The sequence below is a fragment of the Phaseolus vulgaris genome, chromosome 3, assembly GCF_000499845.2.
Source record: "Phaseolus vulgaris cultivar G19833 chromosome 3, P. vulgaris v2.0, whole genome shotgun sequence".
Taxonomy (NCBI): domain Eukaryota; kingdom Viridiplantae; phylum Streptophyta; class Magnoliopsida; order Fabales; family Fabaceae; genus Phaseolus; species Phaseolus vulgaris.
The window spans coordinates 23260777-23284008 of record NC_023757.2 but is presented as its reverse complement, the minus strand read 5'-3'; the positions used below and the strand labels follow the sequence as shown (position 1 = coordinate 23284008).

Below are 23232 nucleotides of genomic sequence, written 5' to 3'. Positions count from 1 at the left end.
CCCTCCTTGATTGCCCATATAACTTACCTCAATTTCAGGTGAGTTGGTTTGATAAGAACAGTGACCATTAGGATGATCACCTCCACAAAAATACACTTGATTGGTATACTCTGACTTTGAGATGAGTGAATTGCATGCAACTTTTGGGGCAATTTATCCATTTGTGCAGTTAGTTGCTCAATCTGCTGTGTTAGAAATTTTTTTTTAGCCAAGAATGCATCTTCTAACAAACCTTTCTTCTGAATACCTCATCTATCATGTTGGGCTTGGTAATCATTTAATGCCAATGCATCAATAATCCTTGTCGCTTGTTTTACATCGAGAACCATCATTGTGCCACCAGCTGCAGCATTTAGGAGCATCTTAGTATCAGATCTGAGACCATTGAGAAATATGATTAGTTGAGCAATATCTTCAAACTCAATATCATCTTGAATATCAATATCAATATCAACTCAATATTAGTTGACCATTTGGGCATTTTCTCAATATCATCTTGAATCTTTCCCATGTCTCATAGAAGACTTCATTTGCTCCTTGTCCGAACATAGAGATTTCATACTTTGCTATATTGTAGCGAGAGATTGGAAAAAATATCTGTAGAAATTTTTCCTCTACATCCTCCCAACTAGTGAGGCTCTGATTTGGAATTGATTTGAGTCATTCTTTAGCCTTTCATGCCAATGAAAAAGGAAACAAGTGCATATGAACATTTTCAAGATCACCTGATTGAATGTTCATTGTTCCCACCAATTCATAAAATGTAGACAAATGTGAATATGGATCCTCATAATCCATTACTATAAATTGATAGGCAATGATGAGAGTGAGAAAAACGGGTTTTATTTCCAAGGCCTTGACGGGAGCAGGTATTGCAATACTAGAAGAATGCCTTGGCCATTGGTACATGATATAATCTCCTAGTGTCCCCCTAGGAGGTGGTGCTTGCTCTTCTATCATGTTACTTTTCTCCTGAAAAATATTGTTAGTGGGAAAAAAAAAGTGGTTGAGGATTCCTCTCTAGTATCTCCTTGTCTTTCTTTTGTCTTTGTCTTGTTGTTTCTTTTGGCTACCCTATCAATCTTTGCTTCAAATAATAATCGGTCTTTGGGAATTTGACCTCTCAATATCATACAAGACAACTAAATCAAGGGTTAACACAATGATTTAATAGAGTAAGAGAGTATTTTAAAAAAAAATTAAAAACAAATAAAAGAAAATAAATTCAAAATAAATTTGAAGATAAAAGAAAAACAATTAAAACAAATCTGCAGAATAAAATAAACAAAAAATATAACAATAAAAAAAATAAAAAAAATCAATAAACAAATATAAACAAACTATAGAAATATAAAAAAGAATTAAGAGCTATTAACCAAAATAAAAACAGTTAGAATATTCACAATATATAGGAATTCATACTCAAAAATCAAATTGTTCCCCGACAACGACGCCAAAAGCTTGATGACTTTTTACGGCAAGTGCACCGCGTTGTCAGAAATAATAATTTGTCCTTAAGGAAGGATATCGATCCCACAAGGAAAACATGAATTATCAAGTACAATATCTGCTAAATGTAAAATAAAACAATAAAAAGTGTGTTGAAAGTGGTTGTGTTGGCGATGATTAATAAGAAAACAAGCAAATAATTTATTGCTTTAAGTTGCAAAAATAGAGATTAGGTTTCATCTTTCTCACTCTTATGTATTTTGATTAACATGTTAACATTATGTTCTTTGATTGGAATTGATGTCCGTATAAAATTCATTTATATCGATTCCTCGATATAAAATTACTAAGAATGTTTCCTATATATTGATTCCTCGCATATTTATAAAAAGACCTTAGAATCAAGCTCAGAAGTTAATAGAAATTCACATTTCAAGTCTATTCTTGGCTCTCAAATATGTTAAGTATTGGTGTTTAGGTCAGAACCCTAAAAATACTTTCCAGCCAGATTTAAGATTCTAGATCTAGAGTTTGAAACAAAACAACAATACCAACAATCAATCAAGAACAAAATATTATATCATATTTAAATATCACCTCAATACATAAGAGTTCGAACAAATTACTCTCAATTCCAAAGGGTAGAATTAACCACACATCTTCTAGCACCTTTTATTCTCCCAATTGGTTACAAGTCACTCAATGGTGTTTTCCTCTCAATTTGACACACTAGGGTCGAGCCTCAAACCCCCTATTTAACCTAATTTGCCAGGGTTAGGTGACTTCTTGCATCGTTGATATGATTCCAATAACATAATGGAGATATAATATGAACATGTTATGGATTCAACAAGAGTTGGAATATGATTAGGCACTTTCTAAGAATTGGATCAATGTTCTTAACATTCAAGAACTCACCAAAACACAAGTAACCAAGCCAAACTCATATAATCAACGATATGCTTATTTTGGCGACATTGTTGTTGCTGTAATCAAACAAGCAATACCAAATACGAACTTAGAAAGATTAGAAGTGATCAAAGCTGTAATTGTACGGACGAAACCCATAATATGGCATATGAATCGATTAAAACAAGATATAATACAAATGAACCGATTAAAACACAAGGAAACTCAACCAAAACCACAAGAACAACAAGCTAGAAGAAACTACCGAACAAAAACACAAAATAAGCAAGTTCTACCGATTGAAATGACTAGAAACATCAAAGACTTGTTTTAGAGTTTGTTTTGGAATGGAAATGGATGAAGAAGATGAAAAGAACTAGGAAACTTGTGTGGTTGTAGCTCTTGGAGATGTGCACGCCACTTGAAGGATGAAAGGCTTCAAGATGAGTGTAGTTGCCGCCACTTGAGAGTCCAAGAATGCACTTAAGATAAGACTAGAAGAGAAGAAGACACAAGTCTCTCTCAATTCACTCACCAATTTGGGAGAGGTTCTTTATTCAAAAATCAATTCTATCATTTCAAAGACTCAAGCCCTCCTTTTATAGGGAGAAGGATCGGTCACCAATTACAAAGAAGCTTACAAGAGAAGCTTCTAAGGTAGCCTATAACTCTTCCACTTCTAGCGCCTAAAATGGAGAGTGAAGGGGCACCTTCTAGACTTTTCCTAAAGCTAACGCCTATAGATGCTATACACAAGAGGTGTCTTTAGGTTTCCCTCTTTAGCACCTTCCTAAACACTACTCTATGTATTTTAAATTTTATACAAAAGAAACTACAATAAGAGAAAATATTTGAAGTCTACTTCCTAACTCTTTAGTTTTACTCCTTGTAATCCTTTGAGGTAAAATGGATGATGAGCTAATATGTCTTTGAGCATCTTCAACTTCAACCTCATCTTCTTCTTCTTCTTGATCTCCATCAGTCGTGCTAATGGGCTTGTTGATTAAAACATAAAATGGCCCAATGGTTTAGGCGTTTTCTTGCTCATAAGAGATATAGCTTGCTCAAGCGAGAAATGCGTCGATTTTTAACGTTGCCACTGGAGCATTCTCGCTGAAGCGAAAATGGACTCACTTGAGTGAGTTGCTCTACTGCTGAGTTGGGCTTTTTGTATTTTTGTGCGTTCCTGTGCCTTCCAACTTTCTTCTTTAACTTATATTATTCTTCTTTAGCCTAGTCATCTCCATTCTTCCCTAAAAACTTGAAATTAACACCAAATTTGGGAATAAAATGTTCTTATTCAAATAAAGATAATAAAATATGTAAAAAGGTATAAATTCATAAATTAAGGATTATTTTATATGTAATTTAGCAATTAATACTCATAAGTGTCTATATTTTAATATAAAATATTACTGAAATTAGGCACTTATCATATATGTCACTTAGCCCAAACCCAATTAGGTTAAATAGAAGGTGTAAGACATAACCATAGACATCATTGGGAGAAACAAATGAAGAAAACCTTAAAGGAGGCAGCCCGTAAAGGAGAAACGCTTTTGATCTTCTTTTCTTGTTATCCATGCTTGTAATAACCACAATGAATAGCTAATTATTTTCTTTGGGAATTGAGAGTAATATGTTCAAACTCTTATACATTGAGGTGATATTTATCTATAATATTCTATTCTTAATTGATGATTGGTATTATCATTTTATTCTCAAAGCTTGAAAATATTCATCGTTTTGATCCTTAGATTTGACTGGAAAGTACTTATAAGCATCTGACCTAAATGATAATGCTTAATATATTTGAATGTTAGGAATAGATTTGAAATATTAATTGTTTTATAACATTTGTTCATAATATAAGGATTTTTTACAAATATGCGAGAAATTGATATTTATGAGACTCTCTTAATAATTTTGTATTCGATGAATCAATATGAATGCAATTTATGTGTGCATCAATGTCAATCAAGATGAAATCTTATATGTTTAAAATACAGACGAGTGAGAATGATTAACCTCATTCCCAATAATTTTCTTAATTGAATTATTTTACTCATTTATTTTGTTTTCATTTAATTTTCACGCAAACTTATCTCAATCTCTTTCAAATCAAATTATTGTACATATTCTTATACTTTGTGAATGCTACTATTAGGATTTTAAACAACTGTTCCTTTTGGGTTCGATATACATCCTTAGGGACAAATTATTAAAAAATTATATTTTAAACTGAGGATAAATTTTGTTTAGATTTGAAAGTATAATTTGCTAAGTATTGTGAATATTTTTTAAGTTTTTATTTTTTTAGATGTGATTTTTTTAAAACTTGTTTGTTTTTTTTAGATATGAATCTTTTTTAAGTTTTTTCTTTTAGATGTGATTATTTTTCAAATATTTTTTTTTGAGATGTGAATATTTTTTAAAGTTTTTATTTATTTTGAGACGAGGATATGTTTTTGAATGTTTTTGTTTTTTTAGATGTGAATATTATTTTTTAAATTTTTTGTTTTTTTAATTATTATTTTTCTTATTTTTGTTGAGTGTATTTTTTTAGTATTTCTTTATTTATTTAGTTTTAGTGTATTTATTATTATTTAGTTTTTAGATTTTATTTTATTTTATTTTATTTAGTTTTACTGTATTTATTATTTTATTTTATTTAGTTTTTTTAGTGTATTTATTTATTTATTTATTTTTACTTTTATTTTTTTACTGTATTTATGATTTTAGTTTATTTAGTTTTTGTTTGGTGTATTTATTTAATTAAGTTTTGTTTAGTATATTTATATTTAGCTTTTGTTTTTTCTATTTATTTTATTTAGCTTTTATTTTATTTTATCATATTTTATTTTATTTTAATGTAATGTAATGTAATACAAATAAAATATGATGAAATATAAATACAATGAAATACTATTTATATAAATAACTAAAGATCTTAAAAACCATACAACAAAAATAAACATATATGCATCAACAGGTTTCTACAATAAAAGCAACAACCAACTTAATACTTCAATGACTAATTAATAATAAACAATATATAAATAATAAAATGAATATAAACACTCCATAATATTAACATAAAATATATAAAATAAAAAATATGATCGAAGATTTTAATGACTTTAATATACTGACAATTGTTATAGTGTTAAACATATTTAATAATTGCAACATATTATAAATATACCAGATAATGGAACAAAATTGTAATAGTTTATATATTATGTATTCACATTGCAATGAACAAATAGAATATGAATACTAGTAATGCATGAACAAATAGAATATGAATACTACTAAACATAAACATATAGTCAACATAAGCATAAAGAGCACTTAACTATTCAGGTTTCCAACAAAGTGAAAGTACAAAAATAAATATGTTTGATCTTTCGTAAGCACTAGTAATTGTTATCCTAAGAGAATAATAAAAGAAATTATCCAGGATAGCTTAAACGGTGAATAGAAGTAAGTAACAAATCCCTGATGTGAGAAGAATGATTTTTGGTATCACATTCAAAGATAATCTTGTCTCCTTCACGCAAAGAATGAAGACGACATAAATTCTTCCACGCTTTGCCAAGTTTAATGCGTCTAGAAGGAAACGTCCCTTTCAACACCTTGCATTCCACCTCCATTAGTATACCATGGAGAGTAACCTTATTGAATATCCCTTGTCAAATATATTGTGCAAATGGAGCAGGAAGATCCTACAACAATATGAAAATAATAAGTAAAAAGAAATGAAGTAGAATATAATATAAGGCACTTTAAAAGAAATGAATGTTATACTAACCAGATAACTAACTTTCATACTTAATCGAGACAATTTTATCGAAAAATGGTCAAAGGGACCAATGCTTAAGGGTTCCTTCCCTTCAATTTCCTCCAAATAACGATTTACTCCACTTTCAGGGATGTCATCCATATAAACAGTTATATGGAAAGCGTTCTGACCCACGTAATGAAATAACATATAGTGATCACCTGTGAAGCCATAAAAATCAGTCAAAGTCCACCATCCACGCAAAATTTCCGGCAACAATAAATTTTCATTATACTGCACTATGTGGACGTTCCCTGCTAAATCTGCAAGTGCCCACTCCTCTCCAAGTTCCTTTTGAAACTCGATGGCGAAAGCACGATCAACATAACCAAGCTATTGATGTTAAAATAAAGAATAAAAAGTCAGGAAATGAAGAAACTGTTTAAAAGGACAAATTTTAGAAAAGAAAAGACTCCTCTTGTTTCAAATCTAATGATTTCTTCAGCACTAGGCGCCATTAAATGAATAATGGAATAAACATCAAGAAATAAGTAGGAGAGAAAGTGATAATAGAGAAATAATAAAGAAAGCACCAAGAAGGAAGTAGTAGAGAATTAGAAATTATAGAGGAACAAAGAAGAAAAAAATATGATTGTGAATAATAAAAAAACCGCACAATGTTATGACCTTTGGTGTAACTATTTATAACATATTTTATGACCTTTGGTTTGTCCATTGCAACAAAAAAAATTTGTTTCATTTTAAGTACAACATTAATTAACATTAATTAATTAATATTAAAAAATAACAATTAAATTGAAATTACATTTATTTAACAAAAATAACAATATTTATACCCACCAAACAATTAACATGTAGGTAAGACATGTAAATAGTTGTAAATCATATATAAAATATTTTAAGTTTCGATGTTTGCAATAACATAAAAAAGAATAGTATTGTTATATGTACAACAAATATAAAACATAAAATAAAGTCAAATATAATACAACAAATATTTATAGAATGAAATAGTACTCATAAATAACTACAAATTTGAAAAATGATACAATAAAGACAAACATATATGCATTAAAACGTTTCAAGATAAATAAACATAACTTAATACATCAATGACTAATTAATTAATAATAAACAATATATACAAAATCAAATTAATATATTCATTCCATAATTTAGAAGAAATATATAAAATAGAAAAACAGTATGAAACAGGTTTATGAATTTTAATATATTGACAATTCTTATAGCGTTGAGCATATTTAGAAATGTCAACACATTATTAATATGCCAGATAATAAATGAAAAATTTAGAACAGTATGTATACATATTGCAAATAATGGAAACAATAAATACAAAGAACTAAAATGAGATAATTAAACATAATCATAATAAAATAAAAATAAGTAGTAAACCAAAGAAATTGTTCTGGTTTCCAACAAAGTGGAAACTTGATGCTTCCCAGCAAAGGAAGGAAGTGATACTTGCAAAATAAACCAACTAAAAAAAAAGAGTAATATGGTTCAAAACAATAAAAATGATTATCCTAAAAGCTTAAGAAATTTAATTACACACTAAGTCTTGTAATGACTCGTCATCAATAGTAGAACCCTGATATCAGAAGAGGGCTTCTTGTTTTGACATTCAAATATAATTTTGTCATCTTCACGGATAGAATGAAGACGACAAAAATGTTTCCACCCGCTACCAAGTGTAATGCTTCTGGAAGGAATCCTGAACTTGAAAACGTTGCATTCCACATCTTGTAGCGATCCATGTAGAGTAACCTTCTTGAACCTCCCTCTACAAACATATTCAACAAAAGAAGAAGACAAATTCTTCAACAATAACCAAATAATTAGTTAATAAAACAAATAGAATATAACTATAACCATTTAAAAAGAAAGGATGTAAACTAACCACATAACCTCCATAGACCTGTTTTGAAGACACCTTTAAGCTAAAATGTATAAAGGGGTCATTGTTGAACGACTCCCTCCCTTGAACATTATTTTGGAAATTTCTTACAACACTTTCACATAACTCTCCCATATAAATAGTTATATGGAAGGAGTTATTACCCACGTAACGCAACAATATATTGTGGTGACCTTTAAACCCATAAAAATCACTCAGATTGGACCATCCATAGAAAATATGGGGACAAAGTATATCTTTGTTATAATATACTATATGAATATTGCCTTGATTGTCGCTGAGGGTCCACTCCTCACCCATCTCATTTTCAAACTCGATGGCGAATGCACGATCCACGTGCCCATTCTATCCATTTTAAAACCACAAAAATACTCAAAGAACTGAAAAAACTATGAAAAATAGGAATCTGAGAAAAAAAAAAGCATACCTCCCCATGAATGTTAACTGTTGTAAACAAACCTCGAGTATCAAGTTTTACGATCTCTTCAGGAATGACAACCATGACAGTGAGAAAAAGAAAGATGATGACGATGGAAGTAGGGATGAGTAATTTAAGAAGTTACAAAGAATAAAGCATTAGGATTGTGAGTAATAAAAAGCCCTACGTTACTTATTTATAGCAAACATGTCTTTTCAATCACAAATCTACGATTATTTTTTTCTGAAACAACATGTCCTTTCAGTTCCAATATTAAATAATAATAAAAATAATTAAAATCCAATAATGATACTAATAAAAATTAATGAATAATAATAAATTAAATACAAATAAATACGAAAAGACAAAATTATAAAAAACAGAGTAGATGAGTGTGTTACCTGTAATTATTCTTTGACGTTTCGATTTTCCATTGCCTTATACAACATGGTCTTTAACAAAAGAACTTCAACATTTGTATCGGAATGAAAAATAGGTGGAAAAAAGGTGAAAAAAAAGTTTAAAAAGAAAGTTTAACGACAAAAAAGAGATGTCTTTGAGAGGAAGTCAAAACCCTAAGTAGCCAAAAAAAATTCTCCATTAACGATTAAAACAACAAAAACCAATAATGAAAACAACCATACAGACAAAAGAAGAAAAAAGCACACGTCTTTAAGAAAACAACTTCAACATTGGTTTCGAAATGAAAAATAGGTGAAAGAAAGTTTAACAAAAAAAAGATGACTTTGAGAGGAAGTCCAAACCCTAACTAGCCAAAAAAAATTCTCCATTAACGATTAAAACAGTAGAAAACCAGTAATGAAAACAACCATGCGTACATAAAAAGGAAAAAGCACACATCTTTAACAAAACAACTTCAACATGGTTTCAGATGAAAAATAGGTGAAAAAAAAAACAATAATGAAAACAACCATGTGGGCAGAAGAATGAAAAAGCTCACATATTTAACAAAACAACTTCAACATTGGTTTCAGATGAAAAATAGGTAGAAAAAGGTGAAAAAAAGTTTAAAAAGAAAGTTTAACAACAAAAAGGAGATGTCTTTAAGAGGAAGTCCAAACCTTAAGTACCCAAAAAAAATTTACTCCATTAACGATTAAATCAGCAAAAAACCAATAATGAAAACACCCATGCGGACAAAAGAAGGAAAATATTTCACCTTGGTGCTTGAACATACGATGGATTCCAGTTCGCCAAACATGAATATGAAGGAAAATATATTCCGCTACCGGCTGTTGCACAAACAAAAGAAAGGCCAAATCAAATGAAATAGGGCGAAATGTGAGAAAAGGCATAGAGCAAACCCAGAGAAGAAGAAATCCAAGAAAGGGCAAAAAGCCCAGAGAAGAAGAAACCCAAGAAATGAAAATGAATGAGAGAAACCAAAAGGCAATGAAATCAAAGAAAGAGAAAGGCAGAATAGAAGAGAGAGAGAGACACTAAAAGTAAATGAGAGGGAAATGTGAGTGATAATAAAATGAGAGTTTTGTGACACGTGTATGTTCTACAACGTGCCACTTGTCACTCCTAGAATCAATTTGAGATTACTATTTTTAGTTAAAATTTGTTCTTTTTTATCTTTTTTAAGAGTTACCCTCAGAGTGCCTTCTATTTGTATTATAGATTGATGATTTCTTTTACGCTTATTATCTTTGTTTTTCTTTTATTTTTTATTTTAATTTGTTTGTTTTCGGTTATTTTTTAAAAATTTAGTTATTTTTATTTATTTCAAATTTTTTGTTTTCTTCTTTTTTAAAGAAGTTATTTTTTTTTCTTAGTTTTAAATTTTTAGTTTTAATTTTAATTTTAATTTTTTATTATTATTTTAATCCTTGTTTGAGTGTTCTGATATATGATATTAAGAAGATAGATTTCGAGAGATCAATTGCAATTAGATTTAGAATTTGAGTAGATAACTCAGAAAAATAGAAGTAGAAAAGAAAAAGAAAAGCAAGAAGTTAGAAAAGAATCTTCAACCACGTTTACACCTCACATTGAGATAATTCAAGAAGAAAGTAATATGGTTGAGGAAGGACAATGACCACCTAAAAGAACAATTGTTAAATTCTACAGAGCAGTAGAGTTGGAGGACCTAGCGTCACACAAAAAGTTGGGTAGTCAATGGTCAAAGGTTGAAGCCTTATTTAGGTGGTGAAATTGAAAGGATCATCATATTGATTTTGTTGAAGGAGCTATAAAGAAACATGTGTCAAACTATATGACGTTAAACAATTGCTTATTAGGAGGCAACCCAATATTTTAATTACTATGTTTTATTTTTGTGTGTTTTGTTTAAGTTATGTGTTGAGTGATGAAACTAGGTTTGATGAGCCTAAAACTGTTCGGGTCGTATGTTGCATGGCCTAGGGACAAATATTATTTTTCCGAGGGGGCAAATCCAGTAGAAGAAACAAGACCATCTACAGTTGTAGATGAAGATTTTAACACAAAAATGAATGAGTTGTTAAGAAGAGATGATTGAGCACAAAACATGGTTTTATTTTTCTATTTATTTCCTTTCAACCTGTTTAATTTTCTTTTTTTGTTGTTGTTTAATTTGCTTTTGTTTTACTTTATTTTATTTGTTGAGTTGTTTTTCTAGTTTTATTTTGTTCTTAAAATGTTATTGGAAGAAATAGAATATTAATTTGAATTGTGGGAAAAGTATTAATTAGACTTTGTGTTTAAAGATTAGAAAGGTGAAATGACATAGACATGGGTTGGAAAAGAAAATGTTGAATCCATATATTTAAATGTGGTTGAGATTGTGGTACATGAAAATTAAACATGATGACTAGTTGAAACGGAGAATGACAAGTAATAAGGAATTAGACTAATTAAGTCAAGAAAGTGTGTGTCAGTCTTAAACATTTTGAGAGTTTCATTGATGAATTGATCGTTGTGGTTGCTTGATTTTTTTATTTTATGTTACATCATCAAAGAGCATGAAAATGCAAGGTCAAATAGTCAACCTTTATTTAAATTGATTATATCTTTGTGATAGCCCTTTTTTTGCCAAGATTTTCTTTTATTATTGCACCCCGAACCTTAACTGATATATTTTCCTACCTGTTGGCATGTTTAAGGAAGCAGAACATAGATGCAATCTATATATAAAAAGGGGGATGATTGGCTTTAGTTGTTTTAAAAGTTTAAATAATTTATTTGGTTGGAAATAGGAATAATCTATTTCTATTATCATTGATTGAAAAAAAAAGAAAAGAAAAAAAAAAAATATAGTTCACGATGAAATCGTGAATAAGTAAAGAAATTGGGGAAAAGTGGTAAAGTCAAAGAAATTGGTGATTAGATAATACATATGTACTGTATTGGGATTGTAGGCATGTTTTTTTTCTTTTAAGTGTGCATTTTTTCTCTGAAAAACCAATATTTTTTGGAAGCTCAACCTCATTATAACCCAGCAGAAGACCGTAAGATTCATGTTTCTAATGTGATTATGATATGAAAATGAAATGAAAATCAATTGTGATTTGTTAGGATTCAGTGGAAATAGAGAGAAACACTTGTGAGAATATGAGAAAAAGTTCCTTAATAAATTGTCATTTCATTCTTTCGGTTGTTATCCTCCAAGTTGATTGTATCTATATCTTATATTTGATATTTGAAGTTGGAAGCACCATAAGTTTTTAATTAATCTATTGTTTAGTAAATAAAGTTGTTTTGATATTTGAACTCAAATATGATTTATTTATATTCATTTACTTTGTTTCAGGGCAACAAGATTCTAAGTTGGGGGAAGTTGATAAATACTATAATTAAGTCATATTTCATACAAAAGGATAGGCACTTATGAACTTTAATTGATAAAATAGTTATAATTCAACTTCTAATTTAGGAATTTGAACATTTTTACATATTTTTGGATTGTAAGATGAAGGTGAACAATTTATCTCAAATTTGTGTTAATTTCATAATTCTAGGAGAAAATGAAGATAAAAGGGCTATAGGAGAATGGACAAATTGAAGACAAGAAGAAAAGGCAAAGTGGAGCATTGAAAACTCGCTCAAGACTCATCCAAGCCTCACTTAAGCGAGTTGACTCCAGTAAAGTTGAGCTTTTTCTTGTAAAGCTCGCTTAAGTAAGTAATATCTCACTTCTTAAGCTAGATGTCACTTAGCCCAAGCCCAATTAGGTTAAATAGAAGGAGTGGAGCATAACCCTAGACATCACTGGGAGGAACCAAAGGAAGGAAATCCTAAAGGAGACACCCGTTAAGGAAAAACGCTATGAATATTCTTTTCTTGCTATCAATGCTTGTAATAGCCACCATTAATGACTAATTCTTTTCTTTGGTATTGAGAGTAATTTGTTCAAACTCTTATGTATTGAAGTGATATTTATCTATAATATTCAGTTCTTTATTGATGATTGGTATTATCATTTTATTCTCAAAGCTTGAAACTATTCATGATTTTAATCCTTAGATTTGACTGGAAATTACTTCTAAGCATCTGACCTAAATGATAATGCTTAACATATTTAAATGTTAGGAATAGATTTGAAATGTTAATTTCTTTATAACATCTGTTCGTAATGATAAAAAGTTTTTATAAATATGCAAAAAATCGATATTTAGGAGACTCTCTTAATAATTTTGTATGTAAGGAACCGATATGAATAATTTTTATATGTGCATCAATATCAATAAAGATGGAATGTTATAAATTTAAAATACAAACGAGAATGAGAAGGATTAACCTCATTCCCAATTTTCTTAATTTTATTGTTTTACTCATTTATTTTGTTTTCATTTAATTTTCACGAAAACTTATGTCAATATCTTTCAAATCAAATTATTGTACATATTCTTATACTTAGTGAATACTACTATTAGGATTTAAAATAAATGTTCCTTCTAGGTTCGATATCCGTTTTTAGGGACAAATTATTAGTTTTGACTCGGTATACTCGCCATAAAAAAAAGGTTATGAGTCCACACCCATAAAAGGGTCATCATATCATACAAATATTACATAAAATATACAAGAAAATGTATATCATACAAATGTACATATATAATCATCATTATCATCAATGATTATACCACACACATATATTAACACACACACATATATATAACCATTACATGCTTATCATTAACATCACCTCACCCTCAAGTATGTGTCATTTGAGTGAGTTCATCTCACTTTAGTGATCTTGATAGCTTAAACAAGAAAAACTTTCTTGCTTGAGCATTTTCACATAATTTAAGTGATAAGAATTCCGTAGAAAAGAGTTAGTTAAGCCCCTCGTTCACTCAAACGCTCATTCAATGCTTGAGCAACCATCACTTAAGCATCATTCCAACACTTGGGAAATGTTACTTTTTGTGTCACCTAGAAAGTTTCAAAATCATCATTCTCACTGTTTCATTAATTCTTGAGCAACCATATTTTCATTTGAGCATTAACACATAGTTGCACGATATCATACATTTCAAAACCTCATGCGTTATTATTGTACCTTAACTCTTAAGCAACCTCTCGTGCTTGAGCTTCACCCACTTTAGATGATAGATAATTGTCTCGACCTCTCTCTCATTCATGTCTCAAGCCTTCACTTAATCATATACTTTGTCGATTGAATGTCCATGTTGGCACTTGAGTCATTGAGTGGTGTATACTATGATGACTCACCACTTAGCGTCGTTTGAGTGACAATCCACCTATTGAGACAATTCATTGATTAAGTGATATCATCCTAAAGAAGAAAATTCACAATAAAATGTAAAACATATCAATTAAATTTTTTACAAAACAATAATTTCTTCTTATAATAATTCCATTATACTCATCAATAATAACCACACTAACATATTCAATTTCTCAATTATCATATACAATTTTACACAACCCGTTTTCATCATACATATAATATACTAATATCACCATTACGTTTTTCACACAATTAAACATTAATCCAAATTATTAGATGTTATAATTAACTCTTCTTACATAAAGATAGTGTGCCTATAGACAAAACATTCTTTATACTCAAGAGAAGAAAAAGAAAGTTTGAAACATTAGTATGGAATGAGCTACTTACACAGATCAAAAATATGATAGACTCAACTTGATCCTCAGGTTGCTACCTCTTTATAAAATGCATAAATTTAGCTTTCAAAAATCTAGAAAAAGTTTAAAATGATGAAATTTCTAAGGAAATAAAGAATGAATACTTATAACTTATTTATAATCTTTTTATGATCTATCCATTTAAAAATTATAGTTATTAACAATTTAGGTATTACAATAAATGCACATATATGAATATGATTATACAAACTATATGTATACTCGTTGAAAGTTTAAAATATGATTTTAAAAGTAAGAAGATAATATAGTCCTTTTGGGTCCATATATTGATAATTTGGCATATTCTAAACATAGTATATGTATTAGAGTAGACATGTACTTTTTATTTGTGAAATTTGTGTTTTCTTTAGCTGATATCGCTCAAATGATAGATCGTTGTTTAAGAAATGTCCAATCGATGAATCATCATTACATAAGCTACTGAAGTGCTAGCATGGACGAGACTGAGACAACTTTTTCTTTTGGAAGAAGTGATGTTCAAACGAGATGTTACTTAAGTGCTAATATGTGACAATGGTGCATTAAATTATGAAATATGTGAGATAATACAACTACGTGATATCACTCAAGCATTAAGGAGACAATGTGTTTGATGTTTTTGGAACTTGTTGGATTATATATAACAAGAAATGATACATCGCTTAAGTGTTGAGATTATATATATCTAAACTGTTAGATGATGTTCAAATGATAGATACTCAAGCAATGAGTGATCATTCGAGTGAGGAAGAGACCGAATAAACTATTTTTCTGGAGATGGTCGCTCAAACAATGAGCCGTTTGAGTGAGATGAATATCATATTAATTCTCTTTCCTCTAAAATTGGTGTTGCTAAAGTAATGTGAGATTGTTTAAGTAAGGAAGTTTTTCTTTTATAAGGAATCAAGATCACTTAAGTGATGTTAGACAGATGATGATACACATATGTGAATATATATATATATATATTATTGATGATGATGAGATGTATGGATATGTATGATATATGTTGTGTTATATATTATATGTGATATTTATTAAGTATTATGATCCTTTTATGAATGTGTAGATGTTGATAACTTTATGGCATTTTGATCCTTTTACGAGTGTATGCTTATCATTTGTGATATCGTGCCTCTTTGGATGTATTGTGATCTAGGATGATATCATTATCCTAATGGTCATAAGCACAAAAGTTCATAAAAATTAAGATATGGTAAAAAATTGAATAAGACTTGTACATAACTTATAAAATTGAGAATGAATTTTTAATTGTGAAATACAGGTCTCTTGTAAAATATACTAAATAGAAATCTTTCAATTTTCAATGGGACAAGTTACTTTAAATAATTGAAATGCAATTAAGAACTCTATTTTTTCATATAAGAGTGATTTAAATGTAATTTGTTGATGTTTTTTAGTGTGATACTATGATGTGACTTTATATATATATAAGTTATTAGAACGTTAAGTCTTCAAAACTATTTATATATCATATATATACTACTAAAAAAAATACTAGGAAATAAATAAGATATTATTATTTTTTCAATAATTAATATTAATTGGAAAGCGATTATGCTGTTAAAGAAAACATGATTTTAAATGTTTATTACAAGAGTGAATCTCCATTTTTAAAATATGGATTACAAGTTTTTGATGAAATAACTTTTTTGTATTGTTGACTATGGAAGTAACACTTAACTCAAACATCTCGGTAAATTCCTTTGGCAGACATGAAATTCAATTGAGAATGACCAACAATAGAATGAAGACAATGTAATTTACAGGCAAGGGAAATGTCCAAATGCAGACAGATGACCCCAACATGTTGCAGCATGGCAAACTCACGTTACAAATAGAAATATGGGTTAGGATTTGTCAAGCTAAATATTCTGCATCAGTGAATCAATCTGGACACTTGAATTAGGCGAAGGCTGTCGTACTATTTCGGGTTCATCTACATCCTGAGATTGAATATGTATATCCTGTCAAGTAAAGTCAGGGTGACTGCCAACATAACAATTAAACAAACTACATTAATCCAACACCTAGCTGTCCTAGGCAGCCACTGAATCATTTTCTTTAGTTGCCAAATTCCAATTTTGGACTAACAAATAAATTTCAGGTTAAGAAAAAACTAATCGATATAAAGGATTATGACTCAAGATTCATTAATTCAATCGGTGCTAGTTACACATTAATCAGTTACTGAAATTTTATTAAAAAATATTTCAGACTTTGATTAATTTCCTGTAAGCTTATTAGTAGCATTTTAATCCCCGAGAACACTTGACCCTTGACCGAGTGAGCATGGGTAAATTCCATACCTGCGTTGGTATAAGTAGTTGAGGTTGTTGATCTTGAGCAAATGCATAAGCCTGTGGTTGAGACATTCTATAATAGGGTTCTTTCAGATCAAGTTTACAGGAAGATGTTTGGAGAATTCCCCCTTGTTCAGCACCAGGACCCCACATTTTAGCTAAATGCAAATTGAAATTTTGTCCATTAACATGATGGTGCAGGTATATCAATAATAAGGAAAAGAAAAGAGACAATTACCAACCTGACAATGTTAAGTATATTGTATAACTCTGTGCATTGTGGGCAATCAAGTGAAGCCTGCCAGTAATTTCTTGTCCAGCCATGACATATATTGGCTGTGAGAGAACACAACGTAACTGGTACCAATGGGTTGTCGGAGAACCAGGAGCAGTGGTAAGCCACCTTTGCACAGTACTGTTGATTTTTAATGATTAGAGAAAACTCAACAGATCAGAACAGTGGTAAGCCACCTTTGCACAGTACTATTGATTTTTAATGATTAGAGAAAACTCAACAGATCAGAACAGTAACCAAAACTTCTAAATAAAACGCAAGCTAGACCTTACAAATAAAGAGGAACATGTACCTTCCATTGAACAGCACATCAAACCAACAAGCTAACCCATGCACTCTCGTGCCCACAGAGGCTACGAATTTCAGAGGAATATCAATTTCATACAGTTCTTCCTCCTACAATATAAAAAGTGATCTGGTCAGAGATAAATTATTCGTAGTCAACTTCACTGCAAGCACTGAAAGAATATAATAAAAACAAACGGAATGAACACAATTAAATCCCTAACCAACAGTAGACTACTTATAAAAAAACAACAATTCACAACCAGAAAAATGCATGCCTTTTGGTAGTTTCAAAGAATTCCTTCAGAAATAACTCATGAAACAATTACAAGAGAAGTCCGGGGCTTTAAAAAAATAATCAATTACATGGAAAACTGAATGCAATCGAAATAAATCAGCTTGTTTGATCAGAGACACCAAATTATCAGAACCAGCAGGACCCTAAGGAAATGAGGCAATATCAGAAAACGAAATGGACTCTAAACAAAATTCTTACCTTTATTTTGGAGAAGTCTATCACATGGAATATTGAAGGGGCTATTAAAAGTCTTGGATCAAAAGCATCCACCACAGGCTTTATGGAGCAAAAGAAATTAAAAGATCCCATTATTAGTGACATAAAACCTCCTATAACAGACAAATTTATGGCAACAAAACCAATATATAGTGCATTCGTAATACAAAACACTAAGAATGGAAGAAAGTATCACATTTAACCTTTCTCTGTTCATGAGGGATCCTCCCCTAACCAATTGGTAAATTTCAGAAAACATAGTACCTGAGAAAAGTATCCTTGAAATGCAGTCCCATGTAAGGGTGTTAAATCAACGCCGTAATAGTTCTGTTGCTGCCAAAACAGTGCCTGAAAAAAAACAAGAGTTAAAAAGAAGTGTACATAGAGACACGGAAAGGAACAGTCAGAAAGCAGCAATTCTAAACAAAATATAAAATCAGACAATCTTTTGATAGATTGTACAAAGTAAAATAAGTTGCTGGTTTTTTCCTAATCTCCTTTTAGTGCAAGGAATCAGAGTTGAATCTCATTGAAATCCATTTCACTGGACAACTGAAGCAAATCTCAGTAAGAGACACTCCATACTGGCTTCTTTGTAATCCAGTAAATACTCTTTTACAAAGATTAGCCTCTTCCATTACATTGATGCCAATTTCAGATGGTAAAAAAATCTCTCCAAAGGTGTCTAAATTATGCACTATAATTTCAAGAAACAACTAATAAACACACACTTCTCCATGTATTAGCTACAGAACAAACAACAGACACTCATCTACAAATATGAACAAAGGCACATTGTTTACACACCTTATTAGCAATTTCTATAAACAAATATTCATCAGTGAAAGGAGCCATGTGAATCCTACACCAACAAAAAATCAAGGTTAGAAGACAATATAATAATAAGATGATTATAAATAAAAGGCCTGTTTGTTTTTTTAAGGAAAAATGTTCCTATTTTAAGACATGTTTAGATAATTTTATGATAATTAAGTTTAAAACAATTTACATCAATGAAAGAAGTTAGTTCAGGTAAAAATGAAAAAGTTTTCCTGCTTCACTCATGTTACAAAGTCATGAAATTAAAGTTTAATAACAGAAATGTTTTCAAATAAGTTAACCAAATGCACCCATAATCCTATGATATTAGAATTGAATATAACATTCAGAACAACTAAGCACCAAGACGATGAAAATTAACTTTTTCACCTCAAGCATCCCATAAAATGTAGGTGCAAAATGGAATGAAATATTTTTTAAACATAATGTACTCCATATTATTGAGAACTCTAGTTGAAATAGCAATAGATACCATTTATAAAATTTGTTAACATGCCTTAATAACATTTATAAAATTTGGTAAGAAAAAAACTATTTAGAAATCGCACTTTGAATAAGCAGAAAATTGTTTGCCAATAACTTGCCCTAGGAAAATCTCAATTACTATTGTTACATGCTAGAAGTTCCAAGAAACAGAGAAGGGTGTTAACTTACCTTCCCAGAGATGGAAACATTTTCCCCGTTGGAACAAGAAACCTATCTCGGGCAATGACATAAGACTCCAGCATTCTCTCATTGACTAACAAGGTGCCTGCATAACAAACAAAAATTTTAATCCATAAAAGGGTGGAGTTTCATCATGCCATGCTACTACAACTTCACTCTCCACTACAGACCGCAAAAAACAAACATACTTGACAATTATATATGAAGTATACATTGAAAATCAGCATTATTTTCAAGTTTGTTGGAAGAAAGTAAATTATGAACTTACCCATGGGCTCAGATATCAGAATGTCTGCTTTCTCTGGCAATTCAATCTCCTCAACTTTGCCTTTGATCACCTATATATAATTATTACATAAAACAACTCCATGAGTAAAAAGTACTTAATAGATAACAATTATAGCAAAAAACTACAAAACAGATCTCACTGTAATTCTTTGAGCTAGTGTTGGGTTTCCGGCTATAAGTTTCCGTGCATATTCTGCCATTTCAGATGCTTCCACAGCATAAACGTGTTTTGCACCAGCCTAAAAATGAATGTTAGAATGACAAGAACTTGACAAAGCTCTGATTGAAGGAGGAAAGGAAACATATTCAAATTTCATTAAATTAGAAGACACTTATATGCCACAAATCGACTTAGACCCAAATAATGTGATGAGCTTACCTGAGCAGCAAATAATGATAAAATACCACTACCAGCACCCACATCAACTACAACACGACCAGCAAAATCAGACCGGTTCTCAATAACAGCAGCATGATAGGTGCCTGGAAACAATAATTAATGTCATTAAGTGACATATATAAGTAGAATTCAAAACAAAATGGGGACCACAATGATATAAAAAGGTATAACCTGTCCGCACATAGTCCTGTAACATATTTTGCTGATGCAGAAGTTGTCCGTAATAATGAAAATACATTTTCGCAGATGATGACTCTATCTTTTCATCAAATTTGCTTTTAGAAGTTGTAACAGTTCCATTTCGCCCATTTCCTCCTGTATTGAAAAAAATAAACATAAAGTTAAACAATATCAAATTTTACTGAAAAGAACCTTATGAGAATAAACTAAAATAAGATAAAAGCACATCTATGATCATGTCCTATCTTTAAAATGAAAAAAACAAAATAATCAACAGAGAAATAATCAGTGATGAAAGAAGAAAATTTGATTAGACAGCAGCAAACAAGTTACAAATGTTTTGAACAAAAAAAAAATTAAAAGTAATAAAACATTAAAAATAAAGGCTTACACCTCTACAATCCATGTTCTACAGGTCTAATAACTAATAGTCAGTTGGTGGCTAAGTATCATTCATTCACTCTCACCACAAACTTGACCTGAAGCAATTAATTAATAATAATAATAATAACAACAAAAGACACCTTTGCTGGTGGAGTAGTGCCATATGACAATAGGCCATTCAACAATAAGTATTACAAAAAAATTTCAAAGCAGCACCTTGAGCATGGACTTCCTTCTTCCATTGTTGGACTACACAATGGAAGGCTGCACTTTCCTCCTCATTTTTAAACTGGATACTGACTCCCCTGGAAAACAATGGCTGTTTCAAAAATAGCACTGTTAAAATACATTAGCATTCACAAACAAATCAACAAATTAAGTAATGGTGGTATCACTTAAGGCTGTTAAACTCAAGAGTTTATGCTAACTTATTGCTCATTCATAAACTCTACTTTGAGTTGACTAGTAAATTAAATTTGTTTGTAATATAGAAAATAGTAAAAGACAACTATTAACGACGTATATGCTTAACAAAATATTCTTTAACACAAATAAAACAAAATGACAAAACAAAATAATACTAAAAGAGTGAGATAGTACATTAGTGTTAAATAAGATCAAACTAATAAATGACCAAATCCTATATTAATAATTTAGAAATTATTCATCCCTGAAGTGAAAACCTGTAAAAAAAAGTTATTATTTTCTTCAAATCTTTTGAGCCTATTAAAACTGACATTATTGCTGAATGCAGGGAAAAAAATTATATTAGATCTCATCCTTGTTGACAAACTTGTCTATTCAAAAGATATCGGAAATTTACCAGGGAAAAAAGATTGATAATTAGTTAACTTTATTGGTAACAAAGAGTTTGACATCCATGAAAATGTACTGCAAGACTGGTATAAGGAGATAAAATGATGTGTACTGGAGTATAAATATATATATATATATATAACATTAAATTGCATTAAAACAATTTAAGATCTATTATTTATGCACAAACAACAACCACATTGTAATTAATTTAACAATCCCAATCCAACATAATTTTACAATGATTCTGTTCCTAACCTTTTTACCGACCTCAGATCCTTCCACCACGCAAACAGATTGAACAGGACTCAGCTTGAATAACTGTGAGGTCAAACAAAGAAGTAAGAATAATTAAGAGATCCTAATGAAGATTGTCATTTCATTCATTGAATACTTGGCTATTTGCTCATTCAGTGAACAAAGAAAGCAAAAACACAGCATTAAAATTTAAAGAAGAAAAAAAGAAAACGACAAGAATAAAAAAAAAAAAATAACTCAGCAGCCGTATAAGATAAAACACAGAGCAGAGTATTAAGGCTAAAAAAAAAATCTTGTTTTACTGCAATAGTTAAGCGAAGATGCAGAAGGTGAAAACGAACCAGAACAGTTCGAGGATCGATACTGAGTGGAATCTGTTGAGATTGGTGATGAATTTGGAGACCGTCGGAGTCAAAGCGAGCTATTCCTGGCAAAGAAGCGGACGGAGGAGCGGAAGATAGGTCGGAAACTGATTCCAACGTGAACTCTCGCTGCTTCCATTTTTGCTCTAAGGAATCCTCCATAATCTTCTTTCTTCCTTTCTCCACCGAGCTACAACCCACTCTCTCTTACTTTTTTTTCAAACCCAAAATAAAAATATACCCACATGAATAGCGTGAAAACGTATAAGAGTGCAATTATTAGAGATGAAAAGGAAACTGAACTAGGGTTTGGAGTTCGAAAAATTGAGAGCCGCCAAAGGAAGTGAGGGTTTGCTTGCTCAATGCTTGGAAGTGTTACTGTGTCTGAGATATGGGGTTTTATTCTGAGTTATTATTATTCTCCCTACAAGAGGGCTTTAAATTTATTTTTAATTACACTGATTATTGTCTATTTCTACTATCAACTGTTCTTAATTACTTTGTTATATTATTTATTCCGACTTATCTATGGTGTATCCTGTGTGTGTAGTAATGTTCATGCATGTACTTTAATTTCTTTTTAGTTATTCTTGACAATTTTTTTAAAATTAATAATTTGACCATAATATGTAAAATAATAAAAAACAAATACCAATAAAAAAAGGGTACTGCTACTGCTAGAAGTGCTATTCTATGTGCTTTCTTTCTATCATGCAATTACTTTTTCTTTTTTCTTTTTCTTTATTATCTGATGTTTCACAAGAAACACTATTTTTCCTACCTGTGGAAAGACCTCCTCAAGTTCAGGATATTCACAGTTTTTTTTAATTCTACGGAGATAATTTTTTTATTTAATAACAAAATTATAAAATTTACTCTCTAACATGTTGAATAAAATTATTGTTTGTTAAAAATATTGTTTTTCCAATTTTTTATTTAAATGACAACATGAAATTATTATTCATCTTTTATTTTCATAAAAC

General features: G+C 30.1%; 1 protein-coding gene and 1 pseudogene across 4 annotated transcripts; one reads left to right on the top strand and one right to left on the bottom strand.

The window, feature by feature from the left end:
• Positions 1–463: 463 nt before the first annotated feature.
• On the top strand, positions 464–570 carry LOC137808887 (small nucleolar RNA R71; annotated as a pseudogene).
• A 15767-nt stretch (positions 571–16337) lies between these two features.
• LOC137806885 (probable histone-arginine methyltransferase 1.3) lies at positions 16338–22668 on the bottom strand. Of its 4 annotated transcripts, none has more exons than XM_068607246.1 (15): positions 22229–22668; positions 21888–21950; positions 21030–21132; positions 20421–20564; positions 20229–20332; positions 19990–20088; positions 19830–19899; positions 19550–19646; positions 18863–18917; positions 18320–18403; positions 18038–18115; positions 17549–17652; positions 17204–17376; positions 16968–17119; positions 16338–16604 (listed from the first exon to the last, which is right to left on the bottom strand). In XM_068607246.1, exons 1-15 carry the CDS (start codon positions 22409–22411, stop codon positions 16524–16526), a joined length of 1590 nt encoding a protein of 529 aa, XP_068463347.1. In that variant the 5' UTR covers positions 22412–22668; the 3' UTR covers positions 16338–16523. The 4 variants fall into 4 exon arrangements, with proteins under 4 accessions (XP_068463347.1, XP_068463348.1, XP_068463345.1 ...); XM_068607247.1 differs by having other exon boundaries at positions 21900–21950; positions 22229–22656; XM_068607244.1 differs by having other exon boundaries at positions 16338–16625; positions 22229–22652.
• Positions 22669–23232: the final 564 nt, after the last annotated feature.

Coding starts and splice junctions, on each gene's coding strand:
- LOC137806885 (XM_068607244.1), bottom strand. CDS start 22,411: ATGGAGGATTCCTTAGAGCAAAAATGGAAGCAGCGAGAGTTCACGTTG. Junction 19,900..19,989: donor CACTAGCTCAAAGAATTACA/GTGAGATCTGTT, acceptor AATTATATATAG/GTGATCAAAGGCAAAGTTGA. Junction 17,377..17,548: donor GATGTGCTGTTCAATGGAAG/GTACATGTTCCT, acceptor AAAAATCAACAG/TACTGTGCAAAGGTGGCTTA.